The 26,881-nt window shown below is 41.4% G+C and overlaps 1 protein-coding gene across 1 annotated transcript in view; it reads left to right on the top strand.

The window, feature by feature from the left end:
- The window catches only part of MYBBP1A (MYB binding protein 1a), a 59,885-nt gene that overhangs the window by 29,445 nt on the left and 3,559 nt on the right, over positions 1-26,881 (top strand). Inside the window, exons 19-25 of the mRNA XM_088152285.1 lie at positions 2,375-2,532; positions 3,373-3,507; positions 5,277-5,400; positions 7,247-7,378; positions 8,590-8,658; positions 20,033-20,146; positions 26,371-26,472. Of these exons, the coding sequence (XP_088008411.1) occupies positions 2,375-2,532; positions 3,373-3,507; positions 5,277-5,400; positions 7,247-7,378; positions 8,590-8,658; positions 20,033-20,146; positions 26,371-26,472 (834 nt within the window). The remainder of the gene's footprint in view (positions 1-2,374; positions 2,533-3,372; positions 3,508-5,276; positions 5,401-7,246; positions 7,379-8,589; positions 8,659-20,032; positions 20,147-26,370; positions 26,473-26,881) is intronic.

Below are 26,881 nucleotides of genomic sequence, written 5' to 3'. Positions count from 1 at the left end.
AAATAACTGGAGAACTAGAACCGAAATAAGCGCTGCTAAACATTCCCACACTCTTTTCAACCTGGCCTCTTAACTTCCAGCGATTGGTTTACATCCGCCATTAGTTCGGGGTTTTTCAGGTGATGGGTGCCAGTTAAGCAGTTCAGAAGGGTTCCAGAACATTGGAGGAGAATGCATTGAATAAAATCAACAATAAATTCATTTTAAAAACGGTTCTAAACGTGTGGGAACAGTAAAAACTCCCCCTGTGCCCTCCCCAAAGCAATAATGTGCAAGCCCTTTTTGGTTGGGAACAATTATTTTAAGGACTTGGTTTATAATTTCTACACTGTTAAGAGGCTACTGTCATCTTTTAGTTAGGTCAAGTTAGCGTTCCTAGTGACAGCATGGACAATCACTCACAGGCCTGACTTCTCTCCAGTAATCTCTCTTATTCTTCCGGAGGCATTCAGATAATATCTTTGAATCCATCCACCCACCTTATCCATTGTCTTCCCTTTTTACTTCTTTAAACTTTGCCAAACATAATGATTCGTCCATCTTCCACTTGCACCTTGTACCCAAACTGTGTGAATTGCTGCTTGCTGAGAGGATCCTCAATGTTGTTGTTGTTTAGTCGTTAAGTCGTGTCCGACTCTTCGTGACCCCATGAACCATATTGCGCCAGGCCTTCCTGTCCTTCACTGCCTCCCTGAGTTTGCTCAGTTTCATGCTCATTGCTTCAGTGATGCTATCTAACCATCTCATCCTCTGCCGTCCTCTTCTCCTTTTGCCTTCAATCTTTCCCAGCATCAGGGTCTTCTCCAAAGAGATCTCTCTTCGCATTAGGTGGCCAAAATATCTGAGCTTGAGCTTCATTATCGATCCTTCCAATGAGCAATCAGGGTTGATTTCCTTTAAGATTGACTGGTTTGACCTCCTAGCAGTCCAGGGAACTCTTAAGAGTCTTCTCCAGCACCACAGTTCAAAGGCATCAATTCTTCGGCGCTCGGCCTTTTTTATGGTCCAGCTCTCACAGCCATACATTACTACTGGAAAAACCATAGCTTTGACTATGCGGATCTTTGTCGGCAAGGTGACGTCTCTGCTTTTTAATATGCTATCTAGGCTTGCCATAGCTTTCCTCCCAAGGAGCAAGCGTCTTTTAATTTCATGGCTGCAGTCTCCGTCTGCGGTGATCTTGGAGCCCAAATAAATGAAGTCTGTTACTGCTTCCATTTCTACCCCTTCTATTTGCCAGGAATTGATGGGTCCAGATGCCATGATCTTAGTTTTTTTAATGTTGAGTTTCAAGCCAGCTTTTGCACTCTCCTCTTTCACCCTCATCAAGAGGCTCTTTAGTTCTTCTTCACTTTCTGCCATTAGGGTGGTATCGTCCGCATATCTGAGGTTGTTGATGATTCTCCCTGCAATCTTAATTCCGGCTTGTGATTCTTCCAGCCTGGCATTTCTCATGATGTACTCTGCATATAGGTTAAATAAGCAGGGTGACAGTATACAGCCTTGTCGTACACCTTTCCCTATTTTGAACCAATCGGTTGTTCCATGACCGGTTCTAACTGTTGCTTCTTGGCCCGCATACAGATTTCTCAGGAGACAGGTAAGGTGGTCTGGTACTCCCATCTCTTTAAGAATTTGCCACAGTTTGTTGTGATCCACACAATCAAAGGCTTTTGCATAGTCAATGAAGCAGCTTAATTTGGTCCATGTTTGATGGATTGGTTCTTCTTGCAGTCCATGGTACCCTGGCTACTGTTTCCAAAATCCCTATTTCATGGAGATCTTAAAGACTTAAGACTGTGAGACTAAGACTAAATCTTCTTAGTCTCCAGATTTCGTGGCTGTATGTTCCCACTGTAAAGATCATTGCTTTAATTCCTCGGTCTTGGTGGTGTTGTCCTTTATGATCCTTGGTCCGTATCCTTTATGATCTTGTCTGATAATTGCCTTTCTTCCTAGCCTTTCAGTCTTTTTTTTTTTTACTTCTCCAGCACATCATCCATCTTTATCTGTTCTTGAGCTCAAGAAAACAAAACTCTCACTTTCACGTCTTTGCTGTCAGTTGGGCTATTTTAGTTATGACCTCCAAGGGTCACTATAAACTCATGAACTGGAGTGGGATATTTTATCAGCAATTCTTTTTCGGCTTAAAACCAAAAGAATAATATAGCCTTTTTTTTTTTGGTTAGGACTATATGAAAATCACTGAAATGTATGCTTGTTTTTTTTGAATTTCATAAATGTCTTTCATGGATTAGATGTTAATTGGTGAAGGAGTTCAACCGTGGATTCCTTCTATATACCTCTTTCCAGATTTTTCTCCTATGGTGGTTGCTGTTAATGTGATACACATCTCTGTTTATTTTTCATTCAGGTCCTGGATTTGGTTGAGTTATTTCTGACAAAGCAGGCAGGGAACCCTCTTGTCTTCAGTGTCATTGATCCCCTTCTTTCTGTGATTGAGCACAGCATGAACTCAGACTCTAACAAGCAAGAACAAGATTACCTCCGGAAGACTGCAGATATTTTCACGTGAGTTTCAAGGATGCGTGTGTGTCAGAGAGAGAGAACGAGAGAGAGAAGTATAAACATGCCAAGTGGCCTGTGCTGACTCAGGTGTTTTTTTTAGTCATCTTGACCAGAATTTAATGCAGTTCTCTAGAGCAGTGTTTCTCAACCTCAGCAACTTTAAGATGTGTGGACTTCAACTCCCAGAGTTCCCCAGCCAACATCCTAAAGTTGCTGAGGTTGAGAAACACTGCTCTAGAGTGCTTTTCCCCAGTTTGATGACTTTCCGATCTGTTGAACTGTAACTCCCATTAAGTTGAAAATAATGTTGAAGGTAATGGAAGTTACAGTTCCACAATTCTAGAAGACTCTGAGCTGGAGCAGATTTGCCTAAACATGGGCATGCAACTTTTCTGGGCTGTGGATCAAACTTAGCTTTTGAGTGACGTGTGATGGCAGTGCCCCCAAAATAGTGGATGAAGTGAGGACTAGATTTTATTTCATTTTATTCAGATTTATTTACAGCTAGAAATAATATTACTCTTCAGTTATATTTTAATAGCTTTTTCTGTCACAGTAAGACACTCCAATTTAATAGCAAGTCTCGGAGACCTCTGAGAGCTGAATACAAGGCTTTAGTGGATGCCATGTGGCCGTAGGGCCTCCAGTTGGGTACATCTGGCTTAGAACTTTGACCGTGTCTCCCTCCCACTTCCTCCCTGGCACTTTATTTGTGTATTATTGTGCTGGTTGCATGGATTTTAATTTTGTCTTGCTTAGAGTCAGTCTGATGGAAAGACTAAGCGCAACTGTGGGATTTCTCTGTGATAGTTAACATTGTGGAATGTTCCTTTTCGTTTTCAGGAATAGTTTGTGTAGATCCAAGCAATACTGCAAAAATGTGTCCTCTATCCAGGAGGAACTGCACACCCAGCTAGAAAGTTTGGTGAACAGAGGCTGCAAGCAGAGTGACTCCTCAGTAGCCCTCTACTACTTCAGGTGAGTTTTCTGCACAAAGCGTGCACCCACACAATGCCTTTTTCAGTTCGGCTTGAGTACTGAAAGATGTCTGTATTCTTATCTTAGAAGCCGGAGCCTGAAACTTTGAGATTGTGGTTAAGAAAAACAAGATGTCAGATCTCTCATTTAAATAATAGGAAGGGAAGTGGCCAATCCTTAATGGTTTTAAAGAAAATCTGAAGGCAGCGCTGGATGAATTAGTTCAGAAAAGAAACCCCCTATGCAGATGCATTTCTTGAGCACGTTTCTGATGATGCAGAATATGTGCCCTTTAAAATCATGTCTGAATGTCTTCAACCTTGCAGGATATAGTGTTCTGTTTCCACAATAGGAAAGGGTAACTGTGGTGGGGTAGGGAGGGGAGGGGAGGGAACTCATCAGTATCCAAGGGGTTCTTTTTAGCAATGACTGGACACAAGCATAGATAAAAATGGCACACAAAGCAAAGCTTTTTTACACCATCGTAACTTTGGATGGTCATTAAATGAGATAGTCCGTAAACAAAGACTACCTGTATTTTAGCCCACCTGTTCCCCAATAATAGGCTGTTGCCCTGGCTGGGCAGAATTAATGCTACCTTCCTTAGCCACATAAACCAGATTCCTCTTATACTCCAGGTTGAACTGAAACGACCTAGACAGCTAGTTTTAGAAGCAGCATACAAATTGTACTAAGAACAGCTGCAAGCTGTTTGAACTATGCAAATGAAATGTGCTTTTACTTTGCTTCTTGATTAGCACTGTCCTGAGCATTAGACACCTGCCTTAGATTTCTCCTCTCCATCTTTTCCCCTGGGGAGACCTGTCATACAACTGTCATACTAAGGATTAGAAACTTCCTTGTAGAAATGAAAGGCTGAGTTATAGCATTGTAATCTACACCCTGATAACTTCCAGGGTGGATTCTTGGAATGTCCTTGTCTGTCTATAGGGTTTTATTGAAAATGCTTCAGAAAGTGCAGCCAGTAAAGTAGACTGCTAACCGGGTCCAAGTGAACAGATCAACCCTGAGTTCAGAAGTGTCAAGCTCTGTTTCAAGTGCTGATTTTTATTTTTAAATTTCTGCTTGACATATAGGTAGTCCTCATTTAGTGACTACCTCCAACAGCAACCACAGTTACGATGGTGATGTAAAAGTAACTTTACGACCAATCCTCGCATTTACGACTTTCACAAGTCTGTAAAGCAAAGGAAAGCTGAAGTAAGATTGTAAGCACAGTTGCAATTTCACTTAGCAATCGCTTTGCTTAACAAACAAGTTGCCGGTCCCAGTTGTGGTCACAAAATGAGGACTACCTGTATAACAACTTCATGGGCAACAATTAGTCCTTGCCCTGAAAATTTCATCAGAGATCTTTCTTAGATTGTTACCTAAAGTTGGAGGGGATTAAAAGGAGCCACTTTTCCTCATTCATTGAATAACCTTCCCCTGATGGCTTGCATTGCACTCTCCTCACTACAGTATAAGTGCCAGACTAAAAATAAATGTTTGCCTGTACTTTTACATTATACACCATAAACTTGCATTCTCAGCGTAGAACTCTCTGAATAGCCCTTTGTTTGCTTTATTAATTGGGTTCCATTTTAATTTTATTAAAGATATCTATGAGCCACTCCAGGGACCTAATGTTATGTTGCAAATGCAGAGTTTAGGTTCATGTGTGTAAGTAAATCCATCCTGACTTTTGCTGCACAGCATTGTATACTTAACAGAACCTTTCTTTGGCTGTTTCTTCATTCTGCTTTTAGTGGATCATTGTACCTTTTCCGAGTATTGAGGGGAAATGCACCAGCTGATGAAATGGTGTCAGAGGGTGCCCAGACAAAAAAGAAATGGAAAAATCCGGAGGGAAGTGAAGTGTCACCTGGACAGGTAAGGAGTTCCTTTGTCCATTTACCTTCCTTGGGCCAAAAAACACAGCTCTGTTCTGCTGACATGGGTATGTTTGGGGCTGTCAAAAAGTGCCTCCCACATCCTGACGCTCTTCACCAATTGGAGCCTAGTAGGGAAATGCACCAGCAGAAATTTCCAATCACACCTGTACCTTGGCTGGATTTGTGAGATTGTGGAAGTGTCTGCATGCTTGCTGGACATCATTATTATCTTTTAAGCTTCATCAGCTCTTAATGCGTTTCAAGTCTGTTTTTTACCTTGTCGTCCATCAGCTGCTTCTATAGTAATCTTTTAAGAAGAGACTTGAAGCAGGACGATAGAGCATAAAATACTTTAAATAAGCAAGAGGATACAGGTGACAACAGGTAGTCCTCAAGTCATGCCAATTTGTTCAGTGACCGTTCAGTTACAACGGTGCTGAATGAGGGAGACTTATGACCAGTCCTCGGAGTTCCGGCTGTCGCAGCATCCCTGTGGTCACATGATCGTGATCCAAGTGATTGGCAACCAGCTTGAAATTATGACATCACAGCGAGCTATGATCACGATTTCTGGCATTCTGTGCTGGCTTCCCACAAGCTAAATCAATGGGGAAGCTGGCAGGAAGTCAGAAGTCATGGTCATGTGAGGGCTTCACTTAACGATCTGCATGATCCTCACTTAACGACGGATGCTGGAACTGCTGTTGCTAAGTGACTCGGTCATGTGACATTGCACTGTACGACCACATTGCTTAGCGATGGCAATTTTGGTCCCAATTGCTGTTGTAAGCCAAGGACTACCTGTACATTCAAGTCTGTCTGCTTCATATTTTGCTGACAGTTCCCCATTTTCAATCTGCTCTCAGTTTGCATTCCTAAGGGCTAGAACCTTATTTGTTGAATTGAACTCTGTACAACAAATCCTAAGCTTCAGCTTTGGCAGTGACAACTATGTGTCTCTGTGTGCGTGTGTGTACACATACACACAGTCCTTGACTTACGACCATTTGTTCAGTGACCGTTCAAAGTTACAACAGCACTGAACACAGGTAGTTACAACCTGTCCTCAGAGTTCTGGCCATCCCAGCATCCCTGTGGTTACGTGATCATGATCTGGGTGCTTGGCAAACAGCTTGCACTTAGGACTGGTTGCAGCACCCCGTGACCACACGATTGCCATTTGTGACCTTCCCCACTGGCTTCCCCAGAAAGTCAATGGGAAAGTCAGCAGGGAAGGTCACAAGTTGCTGGGGTAAGTCTCCCCCACCTGTGTGCTCTCCCCCAGCCCCTCTGCGCTTGTACCGCAGTGGCCACTCGTATAACCTCCCTGAGCCTCACCATGCCTCCTTCCCTGCCACCCGGTCCCAATTGCAGTTGTAACTTGAGCACTACCCATGTGTGTGTATGTGTGTGTATGCATGTGTGGAGTAGAGCCATGCAGGTGTTAAAAATTATTTGGAAGTGTTTTGGACTTTGCGTGTGCTTGGCACTTTTGTGCTATTCATTAAAGCAGGCCATTGATTTCAAGCGTCTGTGCAAACCTCCTAAAGATGCCATTGCTTTAAGAATCTTATTAATTTAATGAATAGATTCATTAAAGCTGTGGCATCTTTTTTTCAGGCTTACATGAGGTCCAGTATGCTTCTTTCTAATCATTTTTTGAAACGTGACTGATATGCATTCCCTATTTTCTTGCATTTAGACTGCAAGCCTGCATGTGAATCATAGTTTTATTTCTCAGCTCTGTGTAGCATCCTGCACAGAGTTATTCTCAGTAACTGTTCAATTGTCATAAAGATATATGACTTGCAAAACACTTCATCCTTTACCTTTTACCGTTCTAGCATTTTGATCTTGGCAGTGTGGACCTGGACCGGGTGACTGCTGTGTATAAAGAGGCTTTGAACTTGTTTTTGACAAAGCGTAAGAGCCCACTGACTGGAGCCATGTTTCTTGACCTCTTTGAACGCCACCCGGTAGGTAGAGACGGTGCCTCACTTGCCCATTTTCCACATCACTACAGGTAGTCCTTGCTTAATGACCACAATCAGGACCAGCAACTCCATCACTAAGTTACTGCAACGGGCTTACAACTTCACTTCTGCTTCTGTCGTTAAGCGAATTGCCCATGGTCGTTAAGCAAGATGTCACGTGACTGTGATTTGTGATTTTACTGCTGGCTTCTCCATTGACTCTGCTTGTTGGAAGCTGGCTGTGAAGCATGCAGATGGTGATCACATGATCATGGGATGCTGCAACAGTCATAAATGCCCACTGGTTGTGAAGCACCCGAATCTCAATCACGTGACCGTCGGTACGCTGCAATAGTTGTAAGTGTGAGGACCGGTCATCAAGTTACTTTTTCAACGTTGTTGTAACTTTGAACGGTCGCTAAACAGGGTGGTCATTAAATGAGGACTACCTGTATTGGCTTTGGTAAATGCATTGCATGTTTATTTGTTGTCCATCAGGTGCATGTGATGAAAGCATCCTCCCTCAGAGGAAAGGCATGTTTTGCTTTTGGACCATTCATAGAGCAATCTCCCATGCTTCAATTAATTTTCTCTAGGCTGGCAACTTTCAAGTGTATTGGGGCTTCAACCCCCCCAAATTCCCATACTGGCTGGGAATTTTGAGAGCTGTAGCTAACACATTTCAAGGGAGCCAATCCAGGACAGACTAACTTATGGAGCTGATTTTTCTTGTAGGGTTCCTTCTTCTGGCATTGTGGCACATAGTGGCACATAGACATTGTGGTACAAATGCCAGAGGCACATACTGGACAATGCCTGTAATGTCAATAAAACCAGAGAAGAAGAACCTTTTAATGCAGCATCCTGTTTCTCACAGGATATGAACAGGGCATGAAGGAAACATCCTTCTCTAACGGTTGTTGGAGAATACAGAACTGGTATTCAGAGGCAATACCTCTGAATGTAGGGAATGTATGTGGCCATCTCACTTAATAGCATTGATTGTTTCTGCTATGAATTTGCCTAATCCCCTTTTAAAACCGCCTGATCTTTCACCACACTTTGTGACAGTGAGTTCTGCTAATTCCATTCTTCCTTTTGTCTGATCCACATCTCTTATCAGTTGAACTGGATGTGGGCATTATGAGACACTCCTTGTATACTTCCAAATATGGTACAAGTCTATTAATTGCCAATCTTTTGTTTCCTGAAAGATGATGTGCAAGCAACTAATTGATGTAGTTGTCAAGTCGATCACAGAGGGGGCCCGGCAGCACCAGCAGGTAAGTGCAGATGCACTTGAAACAAATTGGGAAATATGACCTGTTTTAGGCAGTGGGTGATCCAGTGCAGATACAGTTCTCCCAACCTCTTTATGTGTTTAAGAGATTATACACCAGGTCCACACCTTCCACTAATTTAGTTTCTTAGGTTTTAGCTTAGTAAAATGTTTGAACATAGCCGCTCCTGTTTGTAATACTTGCACCCTAGTGTTATGTAAACCAGGCTATTATGGCTTTGCAGCTAATCATGGCTAAAAATAATTATGGTTTAGCATAATTTGTGAGCCCAGCTTACGAGTGAGTTCCTGTCTCATTCCTTCCCCGCTTAATCTACACATTTCCTTAGTGGTTTGGTATTACACCTACGTCAATGCCAGTTATGATTAGCACCTGTCAAGGTCCCTAACTTTGTAACCAAGACGATGACAGTTGCATTACAATCACACATGGAGCCTGAAGGTTGGGAAAGGCTATGCTGAACGCTGTTTGAAGGAGGTGCAGAAGAGGATAATTCACAGTTATTTTTCCTCCTTTGCATTCTTCTGTCAGGCTTCTGTAGTTTGTGTTCTTTTCTGATCCTAACCAAATTAGCAAATCAAATCTTTGTTCATGTCTAGTTGGTAGTTTTAGCAATAATGCAGATGTAATGCTAAATCATGATTAATACTTGTAGGGGAGGGAAATACCCTGTAGTTCAGTCCTACCCATTAACTGTCCAGGTTGGAAAAACCTGTGGCCTACCAGATGTTCCCAGCAACCCCAGCCAATATGGCCATCGTGGGGGATCCTGGGAATTAGTGCAGCATCTGGCAGGCCACCGCCTTAAAACTTCCTCAGAGCCAGCATGACATAATGCTGAATGAGTAGGTTTTTTCTCCCGTAGCTCTGTTATGTTTCTATGTCTTTATGATTCATAGTGACTGCTGACCCTTTCTACCTTCTGCGTCCCCTCCACATGGCGATGTTGCCATATCTTTGAACAGGCTGTTCCCTTTCTCTCTCCCCCACCCTTTGTGCAATTTGTAATAAATAACTTCGAATAAATATTAGATGAAAAAGGAAGCCTTGGTGGAGCTACTAAAGGGTTGCCTTGAACGTCTGGCTTGTATTGCACTGTTGTCAATTCCAGTAGCTATAATCCTACAACGTGTCTGGAAGGTGGAGTGATGTGAGAAGATTGTTTTCTTGTGGGTCTCTGTGCTTCCTATCATTGTCACCCTGATATTGTTCATAAATGCTGATCCCCTGCAGAGTTCTTAAGTCCTTCACCCCACTCCCCACCAATGCAATTTGATTTCATTGCTTTGGCTGTTTCTCCCTTTGGGGAAACTGACCTTCAAAATGGCTTCCTCAAGTCATTTATCTCTGGGTGAATGTATTATTTTTCTCCAAGTGTGTATGTGTGGGATTTTCTTGTTCTTTTCTTGTTTCCCTGGTTCCAGTCTAATTGATCTCTATGGTTTGATCAATTTACATATTCCTGCTGAAAAGTACCATTAATTACACGGCGTTTACTCTCAGATGAGTGAATACAGGACTGGAGCTGTCACTATGCTGGAATTTTAGAAGATCATTACTGTCAGATCATTCCTGTAATTAAGATCAGAATGGCTTTCCATTAAATATATACATTGTCTTTTAATCACAACAATGTTTGAAACACTGCAATCAGCTTGATTGGGGCAGCTAACAAATATAGTAAATAAATAAATAGAGCAGGAGTAGTAACCTCTAGATGTCTTGGTTTGCTGGGATAAAGTAGCTAAAAGCTAATCCAACTACAGTATTTAAAAATATGCTAGTATTTAAATAAAGGTCCCCCCCTCCCCCATTAATAGTTCAGTTCTGCTTATATTAGCTGTAAAACTGTAATTCTTTTATATGGCATTGAAAGCTTTTGGCATAGATGTTTCCACCAGTTGGTAAAAACATTTTGCATGCAGCATGGCCTGTAATAAAGTGAATTTTCATTATCATCTTTTAAATCTGCTCTGGTTGCTGCCAAACATAGATATTCTGTCTTTCTTCCTTGTCATTCTAACAAAATGCAGCTAACTCTTATAGCAGCAGTTAAAATGTGTTGATTTATTACATTTTTAATTCCACCATTCTTGAGAAAAACTCCGGGGAATAGAATGAACTTCGCCTCTCACCACACCTGAAAGATAGGCTAGGCTGAAAGATGGAACAGTAGGCTGATAGATGGCAAGGAATGGCTAGGCCTGAAGTTGGTTTTCAACCTAGGTCTTCCTTCTCTATGAGGCTCTCTTTTCATTCTCATCTAAGTTGTGTTCATGAGAATGACATGCTTCCTCATGGTTAACCAGAACCATGGTTTACTCGACCCAATTTGAACCGTAGGCTAATCATAACATGCTAGGCTAACATGTGATTGGCTAGTTTGTGATCTGGCGTGTTGTGTGAATACAGCCAATATGGAGGTTCACAATGAAATAGTGTGTGAAGTGGACTTTAAGTATTTGCTGCTGCTCTACATGATTGGGGGCTGGAGGCCTGTGTCTCCCCATCATCTCTACATATGGGGTTCTGCATATCTAAAGCACCAGCCAATATGGGGTGGGGAAAGATTGTTGGGGGCTCTGGGAAGGGAGGCTAATATGTGACCTCCAGTAACATATTCATGCAAATATGCTCTTTCACCAGGAGCTAGAGTGTATGTCTTTTCCAGATGGTCCCTTTAAGGCCTGACATAATCTTTTCCAAGTGAATTTATTTAAGAAAATGCACATTTCAAAACACCTCTTAATTCATATAAGAGAAGGTTCCCTGATAATGAACTAAGAATAAGGAATTTAGCTTGAGAGTAGTAGACATACATCATGCTAATCTATAGATATGTAATTTTTTTTTTTCAAATTGAGGGCCATGCTCAGCCTTCAGGGATTATGCGGGGACCTGCATGCTCAAAAAAGTGAAGATGGCCAGGACAAAAACTAAGTTTAATTTAATTGAAATATAATTAAAATTGTATTAAAATAAGTAAGACAATACAGTCCACATGGATTCGGCCATCTCCCCTTTTGTCACATTAAAAATTAAAATTTGCTGGCCAATTCTGGAGAAGCACTGGGGGCATACCCATGGCTTTGAGTATGGAAGGCCATACGTAGTCTGCAGGCCTCAGGTTGTGCACATCTGTGGTAAGCTGTGGTTTGTTTAAGCATAGTTTATTGAATAATCTAGCATTGACTGACTTGCCAAACACACAGAGGCATGAACCAGGTTTTTTAAACCACAGTGGCTGGGTTTACACAACATTCAAACCAACAAGTCACATTATGGGTTAGCTGTGTGGCACCAGCAATAATGCATTCTCACAGCAGGCCTGTAGTGCAGTGTTTCTCAACCTTAGCCACTTTAAGCTGTGTGGACTTCAACTCCCAGAATTCCCCAGCCAGCCATGCTGGCTGGGGAATTCTGGGAGTTGAAGTCCACACAGCTTAAAGTGGCCAAGGTTGAAAAACATTGCTGTAGTGACTAAGGGAGCTTCAGTTGACCAAGGGAACTGGCAGAACCCAGACTGTGTGAAAGGGGTAAACAAAGAATGTCTTGAAACAGAAAATGGGGATCCGTAGCTGTTCAGGAGATGACTTTATACTCTGTGCTATAGCCATAGAAAATCATGATTCACTGAGATTAAAAGGTTGTTCTATGCATACTTCTATAAAAACTCAGTTCCAGGGAATGTGCAATTTATGTTTCTTATTTCTCAGGGACTACATTCAGCTGAAATCCTGGAGAGCAACAATATCTGGTCTTTAAAAAGCCAAACGGTGCCTAGTTCTAGTTTCCTGTTTTGCATATTTAATTTGTTCTCTCCCTATTTTTAAGGAAGCCACCTACACTAGGCAAGAGGGAAAGAGTTAAGTCCTGCAAAATGGAAAAGACTCTGGCTTCAGGCCAGACAAGCACTTAAGCTATTTTAATTTTAAGCAAGCCAACTGATCATTTTTTTCTCTTTTCTTAAAACTCCCAAGACTGTTGCATTCAGTTGCTTCCTCGATCCAGTTAACCTTCTGCTTCGCTCATAGTATGTCAGCATTCATTATGCCAAAAAAAAAGGCAAAAGAGTCACGTGGCATATCTGAAGCCTGCAAGTTTTTATTTATTTTTATACACACACACACGCATGTATGTATTTGTGTAATAAAAATAAACACAAGGTCCATTCACAAGAAAGTGTTGGTTAAATTGCAAATCCTGTCATTGCCACATTAATAACTGTATTGGAAAAGAAAATATTTTGTTTTCATTTAGGCATAGAAGATTAAACTAGCCTTCTTGATAAGCTGCAATTAAGTCGATCTTGCTGGAATCTCTCTTTCTTAGAGGAAGTTCTTTTGTTTGAGAAAGTCAGTTTAAGTGGACAAAAAATAAAAATTGGGAAGGAATTTGTTCCAGGCATGTTCTAATGCAATCTTACTTAATCAACCCTACCTAAGTATCAGTGCAAACTGGACTGCAATATATGTTTCAGTGTGTACGCTTCAGATATTTCACTGTTGTTTACAGTCTAAAAATTGCATGCATACATTTGCATATTAAGGAAAATACAAAGATGTTCTTAGGGATGACAAAGAATCCTAATAAAGTTGGCAGATGATCATATTTGTATCACACTGGCTAATCTGCTCTTTAGCAGGATGAACTTTGTTCCTTTAGCCCCCCCCAAGCCCATTCTTTGTTATTTTTCTAGCAAACCTAAACCCAGTTGAGTATCTTCTAGAAGTTTCTTGGAGTGCCCCAGTACAGTAATTCGTCTCTCAGGATATTGCCATGACTTGTGTTGCTGCTATTATGATTGATTTATAGCCCATCTTTAAGGGTCATTTGCACCAGTTCAGAGCTGATCTTTGCGTAGATGAGATTTTCCAAAGCAGCCTTCTGCTCCTTATCTTCATTGCCACAGATTGCCAAGCCTAGTGAGAGCAAAAAATTGCTCACTGAAGCCTAGCTAATCTGCCTCTCAACGGACAAGATTCACTTTGTGAAAGTGTCCAGGTAGTCCGCAGGTACTTGTATGGCTGAATAATTTCTCTAACCTATCAGAATTATATTTGCTATTTCAAGCATAGAGGTACAGCTTTTAAAGTGATACAAGCTTGACAATCTATGCTGGCATTGGAGGTGGGAGGAGCACTGAATCCATTAGGTGTAGACTTAAGGAAATATATATTTACTCGGTTACAAGGTCAGATATGGGTTGAGATGTTGAAGGACTGCTAAGGAACATTGCTCAGAGTTCTTATGCCCACCCCTCATTTTATATCGAGACCTCACTGGCAATTGAGAATACTTTACATTTTGAGTAGACTGCTTGCCAAATGTTCTCTTAGTATCAGAGCCATTACTGAAACTATATGCAGAATATTTGTGGTTGGTATCAGATATTTTACTGTGTTTAAAGTAGACCTGCAAAGATACTCTAAGCATTTACTAAGAGAGAGAAATTGATCAAAAAGTTCTGAATTGACTTGTGACTAAATCTGTGAACCTGCATTATTGGGTGCAAGGAGTCAAATCACGAGAATCAGTAGGTGCATTTTATTTTGTTTTTCCAGCTGTGTCTAATATTCTGGTAATACAAATGAGATCTTTCCTCATTTTATCCTTACAACACCCCTGTGAGGTAGGCAGGGCTGAGAGATACTGTATGCCTCAGGTCACCCAGTTAAGCTATACAATGTAGGAAACAGTATTTGGGTAGAGACTTGAACTTAACTATAACTCTGCACTGGCGTATATACAGTTTGAGAATTGATATCAGCTGTATGAAAACGCTTTCCACATTATGCTGAGTATTGGGATGCTGTTTAAACATAGATTCCAGCGAGTTTCCAGGGAGCAGGTGAATTGTGTATGCGAATAGGGACAGCTGATAAGAGTTTGCAAGTGGAATTTGACAGAAGGAAGAGAAATGGAAGAGGAGAATGACAAGACAAGCTATGTGTTTAAAGGGACTGCATGCTCAGCTGTGAGGGATGAAAAGCTTATCTCATCAATAGCTGCTGGTTGCAAGGGGTGGGTGGGCTCTGAGTGCTGTTTACTGCTTGTAGTGAGTGGCTGAGTGAGTAGTCCCTGCTGAACACATAAGATGAATGTAAGACAACCAATTATCAGGGAATGAGCGAACTGAGGAATTAAATAGGGAGCGCTAACATGAGTCTGGCAATAGAATTTGGCAGAGATCAAGGAGGAGGCTCCTAACAGATTTTTCCCTTTAAAAGGACAGTATGTTCTTGGCTAATCTGAGAAAGGAATAAGAAGAAATAATGGTGCATTAAAGAAGACACAATGAACAGGCATGATTCTGCAATGGAATGCTTGTGGAATGTTGTGTTCCTGCCTGAAAAACAACTTGGCATGGATTTGCAGCAAATGCAATCTTAGAGTGTTGCTTGAACAAAGCAACAGAAGCCCTACAACCAGAGCTGGCAGAGAAACAGGCAAAGGGCCACGAGTGACAGTCAAAAATAAGAGGCCATAGCAAATGGTCTCCATTGCTGGAACTCAGAAACAAAGTTGAGTCCATTGCAGAAGAAACAAGGTATATAGTATTACTGTATTGGGAACGCATAATAGAGCTCCTCTTTGTATTAAAGCTCCGGCTTGCTGAACGGTATTTTGAGCACTTTGTGACTGCAGGCTTGGGTCTAGTGCAACTCTTTGAAGTGCCCGTCTGGAGGTCTTTTCAAACAGACATTGAAAATGTGCAAAACAAATTGTTCTAGGGCTGGAAAGTCTTAACATTCCTGGTACATCTCAATCTGGTAGCCTTCAGAAGTATGGGACTGCAGTTCCTAGAACGTTCACCCAACATGGTCATGGTGACTCTGAATACTGTGAATTGGAAGTTCACCATATCTGGTGGACCCAAGGCTGGGAAGGTCTGTCCTAGCATGGGGATTAAACACATAGATACCAGTATGTCCATAGGTATTCCTTTGCTGCCCACCAGGTTTCTGTCCCACTGTTTTTAAAAAATTCTTTCAAGTAAAATAGATGAATAAGCAGAAAGCTAGACTGCTACAATGCAGGACACCAGCCTTTTGCATCATCTATATTTACAAAAATTTCCCAGGGCCTCATATAGACCCCGCAGGCATTCTTAGAATATTAAAATGTTAGGTGACAGCAGCCCAGGGCTTCATCTGGGAATGTGCCCAGACGCCCAGGAAAAGGGGAAGGTAAGGTGAAGGTTGTAGAAGGCGTCTTGCAAGGGAAAGAGGGACCATCTAAAAGGAGTGGCATGGGATAACCACACAAGTTTGCCTTCTTGTGGCAGTCATTTTGTGAGGACTCCCATGGCGTGTTTTGAAAATCCCAACTGTCCAGAAAGTTTGACCATCCTTGTCTTAAAGGCTACCATTGAGCTATGAGTTGGGAAGCTGAGATGAAATCTCATGGCTATATGAAACTCACTCAGTGTTATGCAAGCCTCTGACCCTTCCTTTCTGATCTCCAAAATCATCCCCCAAAATACACACAAAGCTTGAAAATGGAGTTGTTTTTGTTATGCTACAAATCTGTTGGTAAAATGGAATGAGCCCAGGTCTTTTTAATAATTGCTATGGACAGTATGAAAACGATGGGGGTAAATAGACAATTTAAATAGAAATAATGTAATATTTAATTAGAAATAATTTAAATAGAAACAATGCAATCAGCAAAAACTGGCACATTTTGGTTTCTGCTTAAGATGTTGATTCCACAGTTACTGCCAAGCAATTCCCACGGTTTCTCTCCCTTCTTTTACATATTTCTGTCCTCATTAATTACATTTGTTTTTGGGATGAACCTGTTTGTTTTGGCAGTGGTATTGTAGAGAACAGCCTTCCCCAGCCTGGCATATTCTGATGCCAAGCTAGCTGGGTGGTTCTGGGAATTGACACCCACATGTCATGAGCGTGCTAGGTTAGGAAGATCTATAGTAAAAATCGGTTATTTCTGGTTCCATAAAAACACTATACGGATATATTCATAGGTGACAAATAGATCACTGGCTTCTATATATAACAACTAAATAAGAGGCCACCATATTCACTGGCAGTGTATTTCTGCTTATTGCTGGGAACAAACCAGTGGCAATGTTCTCCATCCTGACTTGCCAATACATTTTTTAAGGATCTTCTAAAAGACAGTGCTGGATTAGATGGCGAAGTATATCTGAGAAATTGGGTTGAACTTGCTAGTTAACTGTGATGAAATATTGTGTGTTTAATATTTGTTTACTGCTCCTGTTTTATGGAGATTCCAGGATGAGCCTCCAGAAAGGCACATTCACACATGACAATTAACCACAGTTATGTCATTTGTATCCCTCAAGTTTTTTGGACTCTCATCTCCCATCAACCTCAGACAGCTTGACCAATGGCTGGAGGTGATGGAAAGTGTGGTGCAAAACATTTGGAGAGTTGACAAAGCCTGTTTTAGTGGGATGAATGGAAGGTGGAACGAGTCCAAGCACGCTAACCCTCTCCTCCCAACTGTGAAAGAAGAAATATTGGGACCATGTGAACCTAATGCAAGCTTGGACTTCTTTTGGATGGGTATTTGGCCCCAAACTACTTTTCTACAGCTGCCAGAGACCCTCCTCTAAGTATGCTTTCTGCCACATTGAGCCAGGAAATGCATGAAATATGTAATATAAGCCTGAAAATAAGCTTAGTGTAGCTTAACAAGAAAATGTCGAAAAATGTCAAAACTACTGCAAAACCAGTAGAGCCTCTGAGTTTCTCCAGATTCTTAAATGTCTCCAGAGCTCCCCCAAAATTGCCCACCCGTGGCTTAGTACATCATGAAAACCAGTTCAGTAGGGGTAGTTACAAAGTCTTAGATTTTGGTTTTAAAATACTACCAGAGAACAGCATAGGGTTCTGTGTTGGTGTGTGCGTGCTTCTGCTTTGGGTGAATATGTCAATGCCTTTCAGGAAAATTGATAAATACAAGTTAATCAGGCTAGTAATCTGCCAAAAAGCACCGCTAAATCAAGTTACTTACATTCATGCCTGTAGGGACTTTTGGCGTAAGCAACTTTATGCAGAGTGCTGAAAAGAGTCAGAAATAGTAAGGCGAAGGAATTAAAGGCTTGAGATAAGAAAAAGAAAAGGAAATATTGCTAAATCTAGTTTATACCGACACCATTCCTAATAGTTCTCTATGCTTTTCAGTCCTTCCAAAAACCAATTTTGCTTCTAATGTATCTGCATCGCTACATACGGTACATTGTCTTTTGTTCTTTAAAATTATCGCCTCTTTTGGAGGATCTCATCAACGTCATCCAGCCACGTTTTCTCAGTCTTTCCCTTCCTTCCAACCCAGTCATTCTTCTCTTATGATTCTCAATCCACATTCCCTCTGTCTTTATGACCAAACTGCCACAAAGTTCCTCATTCCTACCAGTCACTCATTTTATTTATTAAATTTATATTGGAGGGGAGATGTATGAATTTTTGTATTCAGTCCACATTCATTTGGGACCCTGTCTCTTCTTCTGTCACTGCATACGCTTCTTCAGTACCCTATTTTTACTTTTATGTTTCTCTTGATACACCCAACACTCATATCCAGAGAACAAAGTGAGCAGGAACATGCTCTTCTACACACTTTTACACTTTTGACCTTCATTCCTCCTCACATACTACTTACTACTTTTCTTACCAGCATTTGCATGTTTTAAGATTTCCCCATCCATTGTCTTGTTTTTGCTATTATACAAATGTACTTAAGTTTTCTGTTTGTCCTAGTTTTTCACCATTAGTAATTTGCAGTTGCTCACTCCATTTGTCTTCTCAAATGCAGTGATCTTGATCTTTGATGCATTAACTTTCTGAACTGGACCCCTCATTCCTTCCTATAGCTTATCTAACTTTTACTGCAAATTATTTGGGTTCCCCGCCAGAAACTTGTTATCATCTGCATACAAAAATATGTGTAAGTTCACACCTCTACCATCACCACCTAGCATTCCTGATTCAACAGAAGAGAATATCTTTAGCTCAGGGCTGAACTTCTTGGAGCTCAGAGAGAACTCCACAATTCTTTATTCATTTATCCATAAGTACACTAAATGGCCAAGGAGACCCCTCATATCCTTGTCTTGCTCCCTGTTCAGTGTTGAACCATTTGCTAAGCAGTGTATTTATTCTCACTCAGGCTTTACTTTTGTTAACTTTTCTTTAAGTAAGTGTGTAACATTCACGCAGTTACCGCGGGCCTCCCACGAGTGAGGGGAAAGAAGACACCAAACTGATTCTCCTTCGAGGGGGGTGAGAGCGCCCAGACCGGAGTCTGGAAACCTCTTTTATTGAGTACATCAGAGGGCTGGGTTAAGCATATATACGTCACACTACCTAATACAAGCCCATAACCATATATGGTAATACATGAAACACAAGGGATCATGTGCTCCGATTGAGCATGTGACAAGCTTGCCTCCTGAAATTTGAGGCTTTTCCCCAGGTTGTTGCTGGTACTTTCCATGCTAGCTTCCTTGTTAGCGTACGACTGATTTTACTAGTCTGCACCGACAGAAATGCCTAGCATGTGATGGGGTGTTACAATGCAACATAAGTGGCCTGTTTATGGATGGTAGATAGATTGGTCTTCCCTTCTTGCGTATGCTTCCTTTCCATTTCTAGCACCTTTTAAAACCCATACGGCGATACTGACATCTAGCAGTTTTTCCCCCTATTAATATTCAATTTTCTGCATATTTTTGGGTCAATACTTGTCTCTCAAAATTTGGAGAAATATGCAACGCAAAGTATTACTGAGCCTTGACCTGAATATTGTTAGCGTGGGATACACAAATGAGGCAGTTTTGCTTAAAAATGCAAAGTAAAGAAATATTGTAATGAGTGTCCCACGGCAATCCTTTGACCATTTAGGCTGCCTCTTTTAACCTGTTTTGTAAATATCGGAGATTCAGCAAAAGCGTTCAGGATGCTACTTTAAAATGGACACCTGGTTGCAGAGGGGTTTAAATGACATTTGATCTGTGTATTTTGAAATTTTGAGAAACTCGGCCAGTTTCTAGGACTGTACAGTGCATCAGATTCAAAGGAACAAAGGTGTTTTGGGGATCAAAGGAGTGCAGATGTGGCTCCTGTCTGCAATTCTTTAAAACTGCATATTTTCCTGGATTGTGTGGCTGGGCCCAATTCATCTGCTGTTTTGTTTTGTTTTAAGGCGTTGCAGATAGGGGTTATGTGACCATCCCCGCAGGCTCTGAACTATCTTTTTGCCACTGCCCTGTTAATTCTCTGGTTGTTATTTGGAAAAGAAATATGATATGTCACCATCTCCTTTCTTTCCCTCCCTTCTCCCCGCCCTCCCCAAATTTCTGTTCCAGACCCAGGCATGTCTTCTTCTCCAGAAAGCCCTGCAGAACAAGTGTTTTAAGCTTTCACTGTCTGAAAAAGAGTGGGAAGATTTGATCAGAGAAAGCACCCATCAAATTACAAAGGTAGGATGGGGCAATCTGATTTTACATTTCCTGATATACATCATATCCCTCTTTCTTTTTTAACCCTATTCATGTGCTGAGAAGAACACGTGGGTGCTAAAACTAAAGATGGGATATTGTAGAGCAGCGCAGAGATGACTTTGGAAAAGATATGTGGCATCTGTTAATAAAATATGAGCTTAGTCTGGGAAAACAGGAGAAGGCGAGAAAGATACTCAAGATTGCCCCACCTTGATTTTCCTTGATATAGGAGGGAGGGAAGGGGAAACACTGTCTGTCTATTATTATAGCCTATATCAATAACTTAGAGTTCTAGTGGTGTCTTTTCCTGACCTGGCCTACCTAGAAGGGCTGATGTCAATCTTGAAAGCCTGACAGTGTTTTCCCTTCTCTTCCTCTTATAATAAAGAGAGTCAAGGTGGGACAATCTTGAGTCACTTTCTCACACTTTGTTGTTTCCCCAAGCTTAATTCATATTTTGCTAACAGTCTTCGCGTTCCTTCTCCAAGGTCATCTATTTGGTCATCTACAGGTGTTACACGCAGACCCTGCCCTACGTACCTTGGAGTTTACTGGCTCCATCCCTGTGGATTGCTTGCTTGCTGTTGAACGAGTGTTTGATACAGAAAGAAGCCCAGAGAGGATGTGTGTGGGAAGATGGAGGTTTGAGGATAGAATGTAGGACCTGGTCACCAGTTTGACCCCTTCTGTGTCCAGAGGAATGCATGAAACAAATGACACTGTTGGTTAGGGACATAACCTAATTTGAAGGCAATAGCCTTTCTAACAGTGGAATATAACTTAAAGAGAAGTCAAGTTACCGAAGAATATATATTCTTAAGAACAACCTTCTTGCTGCTGATGGAGGTGACCTTCTGAACATTAATATTATTTTCTGTTTCCAAGGGTGATGTGGAGCATGGAATTGATGTGGCTTTTGAAAAGGGGGTTGGAAGGTGAATTAAAATGGGTTGAGAATGGCTTATGTTTCCTGCTTGTAAGATTTGCCCGTGACTCCTTTTTTAAGCTACCATTATAAAAATGCTTCCTTCTTTCCTGAAAGAGCAGCTTAAAATTTGGTATGTTTCTGAACACAGATGCATGTATCTATATTTCTCTGGCTGCTTCTGTTAAAATGCACGCGCGCAGTTAAGAACCATGCTTTTCTAAAATGAAGTTTGAGTTTCTGAGATCTGCAAAGGGTGTTGCAGCAGAAGAGAGCAGGGCCAGGTTTATTTTGCCCCCATCTTGCAGGCTTGGGAGGCTTAACATGCCTATTTTACTGCTGAGTTTAAAAACAGCAACAACAAATGTCTTTATTCAATGGTGAGAACTTGAGGGCTGCATAAAGGGGCTGAGGGATAGGTCTGCCCTGCAGATCATCTATACTTGCCCTAAACCATTTGTTGGAGTCATTAATGGAGACCAACAGCTTTTTCTTACACTCTTCTTTTGTATCTGTGATTTAATTAATAGGAAAAGTGATACCAATTTGACTGTACCTGTTACAGGTGATGCTAGATAGCTAGGTATGGGAATGTGATGTGTTAGACAGATCCGCTGATCTGTTATAGGCATTATGTAGCAAAGAAGAAAACAGAAGAAGCAGCTGGGCCAAGGAAAGAGGAAATAAATAATGAGGGAATGTGCAATGCTTGCCTAAATTAATATCCACTCCGTTCAAGAGCAAAGTATCTCTGTGCAGTTACGTAAGAGTTGCTTATACTGAATTTGAATCCACTTTGGTGGGATTCCACTTACAGGGTCAACAGTATTGCAAGCATTTGCCTAGACTAGTGTTTCTCAACCTTGGCAGCTTGAAGATATGTGGACTTCAACTCCCAGAATTCCCCAGCCAGCATGGCTGGCTGGGGAATTCTGGGAGTTGAAATTCACACATCTTCAAGCTGCCACGGTTGAGAAACACTGGCTTAGACGAAATGAATGAGCCTGAATGGCACTTCTTTTGTGTCTGCAAACTGAATTTGGTTTTGGAACTAGAAATCCTTAGGAGATTTCTTTCTGTTTTTTCTAAAATTAAGTTTCTAGCCATGGTTTTAGGAGGGAGACATTGGGCACATTGTGGCTTTTCTATTACAGCAATATCTAGCCTTGGCTGCAATAAAACCTGGGCCAGATTTAAGGAGAGGATTTGGAATCAAGACATTCAAACTGAATTTCCCATCTTTGCGACAGTGCAATTTCTCATCACCCTTCGCAGACTACCCCTAGATTTCTTAAAAACATTTTACATGTTCCGTACAAGAGACTTTTCGCCCTGGCCCAAAGTGATGCACTATTCATTAGGGTGACAACAGGCAGCTATACCAGTGTCCTAAATCTCAATTGTCAGAATATTTAACTAGTGAGTTCTAGTCCTGCCTTAGGCATGAAGAGCTGGGGGACCTTGGGCCAGTCACTCTGTGTCAGCCCTGGGAAGAAGGCAGTGGCAAGCCACTACTGAAATCTTGCTAAGAAAATTTCAGGGACTTGTCTGGATAGTTGCTGGGAGTCAGCACTGCCTCAAAGGCAAAAAAGAAAAAAGGAAGGAGGGAAGGTTTCCAGATACCTCCAGGAAGGCTGCAAAACCTCTGTCAATAGCTAAGGTTTATAGAAGTTGCTTTGTGACGTTATTAACTGTTTCAGACATGTCTTGTAACTTCTAATTTATGTTTATTATATAAAATATAATTATATATTATATAATATATAAAATATATAAGAGATTATATATAAATATAATTTGTATAGATTATTTACAAAATATACAGTACTTGATATTTTTATTATTGGTCTTGGATCATAAACAATTACTGCTTGAAAATATACCTGAAGGAATTAACATCAGACTTCTGTGATTGATTATTTAAAACCCTGAAGACCTGATGTTATGCAGTATACACTGAATTTTAAAAAGCCTTAGCAAAATGCTGCAGGGTGTGCCTGTTTAAAGCAATCAGTCTTGTGAGAACTAGAAATAAAACAGATAGTGAATGTGTTTCTGTGTATCCATATCCAGTGGGAAGAGGGAAGAAGGTGATGTGAGAATGGAAACAGGGCTTATCCTCAGGTGTAGGAGGAGGGCAGGAGCAGGATAGCAATATTAAAAAGAGGTATGTCCAAGAATGTGTAATCAGCCTTTTCTCAGATATTGAGACTGTGCTGGCTGGGAATTTCAGGAGTTACAGTCCAAACTTATCTGGGTGGGGAATGGTGGGGAATAAAGGGCCTCCCATATTATCTCACCCCAAAGGAGGGTGCTGTGACTGTTGCCAAACCCAGCGCTGATCTGGTGGGAAGGATAGCAGGTGCTATTTGATTTTATTCTGTTTAGATATAGATTCTGTTTTATTCTGTCAGAATCTCTCTGGCACAAATGGGAAGACTTGCCTTCTAACATCACCCAGCCAAGGAATAAGCCTGCTTGCAGATTTAAGACTGCATTCCAGCAGAACTGACAAGTCCCATAAGCTATTGGCTTACAGATGGTACCAGGCATCCTCCTTTGCTCGGGGAAGGCATTTCCACGGCAACCCAGGGGCGTACCAGGAGGCACTAGGTAGCACAGGGATAGTTCCAAGGGCAGGCCAGATGTGAGCATCAGCGAGGCTCCTCCATTATGAATCTGTGTAGTTGTTCTTTAAGGATTCCAGAATGGTGAATGGGGGCTCCAGAAGAAACGTGACTTGGCCACAGTTCCTTCTTGGTTGCGGATCATTTCTCAAAATGCAAGGCAGAGTTCAGTGAGATGTGAAATTAGGTCTCGTGGAGAGAAAGGCTCTCATATGTGAGGGAGGAACTGGAGTGGAGAGATTGTTCAATATATAAAAATAGTAGTAAAAACAGTTTTTTTCAAAATTGGATCCTTCAGATGTTTTGCACTGTAATTTTCTTCATCCTTGTTTATTAGCCAGCCTGACTGGGTCTGATGGGAGTTCTGTTCTGAAAAAGCTCCTAGTATTTTATGCACTTCATCAGGTTTTTTTCCCTCCTTTAATGCATCTCCTTAAAAATTTTACTCCCAACACACCCCTCCTTCCTTTGACTCCCTGCATTGAATTTTGGATTCTAAGCTTCTCCAGCCAAAGACGCATCCTCCTATAATTTGTAATGTATTCTCTATGTTGGTGCTGCTGTATAAATTAATAAGATCCTTTACAGGAACCTGTCGCTGAGGTTTTGTATTAGTCTCAGGAGTCCAAAAGATATGAGGACAATGACCCAAATGGGTAGGCACTGAATCAAAGTGGGGGGAGCTCTTCATGTACCTGAAGCATGAGAAGAGCCCTACTGCTCAGGCAAGGTTCATCTAGCCACATTGCATCCTGCATGATGGCCCATCAGATGCACCTAGGAAGCCCACAAATAAGAGATCCGGGCAACCTGCCTCTCCCACTGTTCTTGTATATCTTGTATGTAGAGGTGGACAGATCCTGTGTCAGCCTTGCAAGGTAGTGCAGACAAGAAGCACGGCCAGATGAGCTAATTCTACTTTATTGTAAGGTTACATTAGCAGAATCTTGCAAGCCTGAAAGCACATTTCTCCCCTGTCCCCTTTACAGCCCAAGAAACTAGGGAGGGTCCCTTCTGAAGTACTTGCCCCACCCACATTCCTGCTGCAGGCTAAGTTGCCTTTTATCTGACCATTTCCTCAGCTGCATCTCTTCTCCCTGTCTCCCAAGGCCATTCCCGCATACCATTACACACTATGCCTGAAGGCAGCACCCGGTCACCAAGGTTAGTGGCCACGGAGAGACCTGTCCTCTAGGGTCTGTCAATGGTCAGGGGCAGTATTTTCTGGGACATTTTAAAAAAATATGCTAATGATTAGGCTTTCATTACAGTGTTCTTGGTTCCTGTTCTGAAATGGTGAGAAGCCAAAATTTGGTGACGTAGCCAGAGGGGTAGCCTGGAGATAGAATCGGGAGAGGGTCCCCATCACTGCTATAAGAAGAGTTAAATGAGTCATTCTAGGAGTCTGTAGATTGGAAGATGCTTTTTGAGGAAGTCATGAGTAGATATACATTCCCTTCCTGTGTTCGAACTTTTTAAAGCAGGCCTTGATAGATTGTTGATATTATAAAGATGGGAAGACTGAGGCCAGCCAGTTCATAGCAGTTTCAAAATTAGACTCATCTTCGTAACTCCTTTATTATACCAGCTTTCATGAAGGGAATGATAGGCTTTCGGACGCTGTTTAATGATGTTACCTGGTTCTGGCTGCCTGGCTTTTCCAAATCATTTCATGGTTTTACGATATTTGACTATCTAGCTATTTCTGGTGCCATGTGTAGAAAGACAGGCAGAAAATAAAAATAACCAAATATGTGCCTGTAGATATTTCAAATCTTTGCTGGAGAGCTTTAAACCTGATGTCCTGTGGAATCTGTGACTCAAACTAGAATAAGCTCATTGGTTGCTATTTTTTTAGAGGAAATAAAGACTCAAGGTCTGTAGAGGGAACATCTCTGTTGGTCAGCAGTAAATCTTGAAAAAAAGAGGTCCTTCCCTGTACAATGCCAAAGAAGCTTTGCAGAGCTGAATCTCTAGAGAACAATCCTGCTGTTTAGGATGTCAGTCAGACTAGAAATGGTACTAGCAGATCCTTGAAGATGAAACAGCATTTTCCTCTTTTTTAAAAAGTAGCCCTGCTCAGTAGATTACCAACATGATCAGATATCCCTGTTCTTCAATTAGGAAAGGATCATTATAATGTGGTGGCGCAACAGGTATAGAAGGTTCCAGATCGAGTCCCTGGACCCTTTGATTAAGAAGAATGGGACAATAGATGATGGAAAGGGAACCGCCTCAAGAAAGAATAGAGTCTGCCGTTCTCTGTGCAGAGGAAAGAAGGATAGGTGGAGCACAGCAGAGGGTGGACTTTCAGAGAGGAGAAGTTCTTGTCTTTCAGAAATCCAGTCTCATTCATCAGTAAGCCCACCCAAAAAGTGTAGGTGTGGGAGGGAGGAATCCAACTCTTGGCCCAATTTAGTTCCTCTCTCCTGGCTTTGCCAATATTTCACATGTTAGACCAGGAATCTACTCTGATATGAAGAGTCTTCATATTTTCATAAAGTTGTTGGAGCCTAATTGTGTGTTATAGGAATGATACAAAGATGCAAGGGTCTGTGGGAGTTGTAGAAGAAAGACACTGTGGGAGTTGTAGAGGAACAAATCATTCTCATGATTTTCTTGGTTATATCATCTCCCTTTTAAAAAAATAGACATTGAAGAATGTGAATGAGTTCAAGGTTAAGGTGGACCGGGAGAAGGTCATCAAGTGTCTGGAGCTGTTGAGCTGCCTCATCAAAATAGTGACCCAGCAGGTATGTGTGTCATTCTTCTTATCTGGCTCTTCTTTGGGATGCCAACATTTCCCAGATTATGTCCATTGCTCACTAACTTCCCCTTGGGGTTAAAGTCATTGTTCTATTTTTGTTTGTTTAATTGTGATAGTCAAGTAGGTATTCCTTGGACTAAACTAAGTATCCAATAGAAGAGAATATCTGTAGCTCAGGGTTGAACTATGGAGTTTTTGGTGCTCTCTGAGCTTGGTTGTTTGCTTGCAGACATTTCATTACCCTACAGACTCTCGCACTGATGATGTTACCTAGTTGGGTAATGAAACATCTGCAAATAAACAACCAAGCTCAGAGAGCACCAAGAACTCTAAAGTAAGTATACCTACATGAAATTAACTCTGGATCAATATTCATGCAATAGTTGTGTGAGGTC

Source organism: Python bivittatus, unplaced genomic scaffold (genome assembly GCF_059951505.1).
Source record: "Python bivittatus isolate LINGU-HERP-01145 unplaced genomic scaffold, Pbiv_v1 ctg000690_np1212, whole genome shotgun sequence".
NCBI lineage: Eukaryota > Metazoa > Chordata > Lepidosauria > Squamata > Pythonidae > Python > Python bivittatus.
This window is presented reverse-complemented; position numbering and strand designations above follow the sequence as displayed.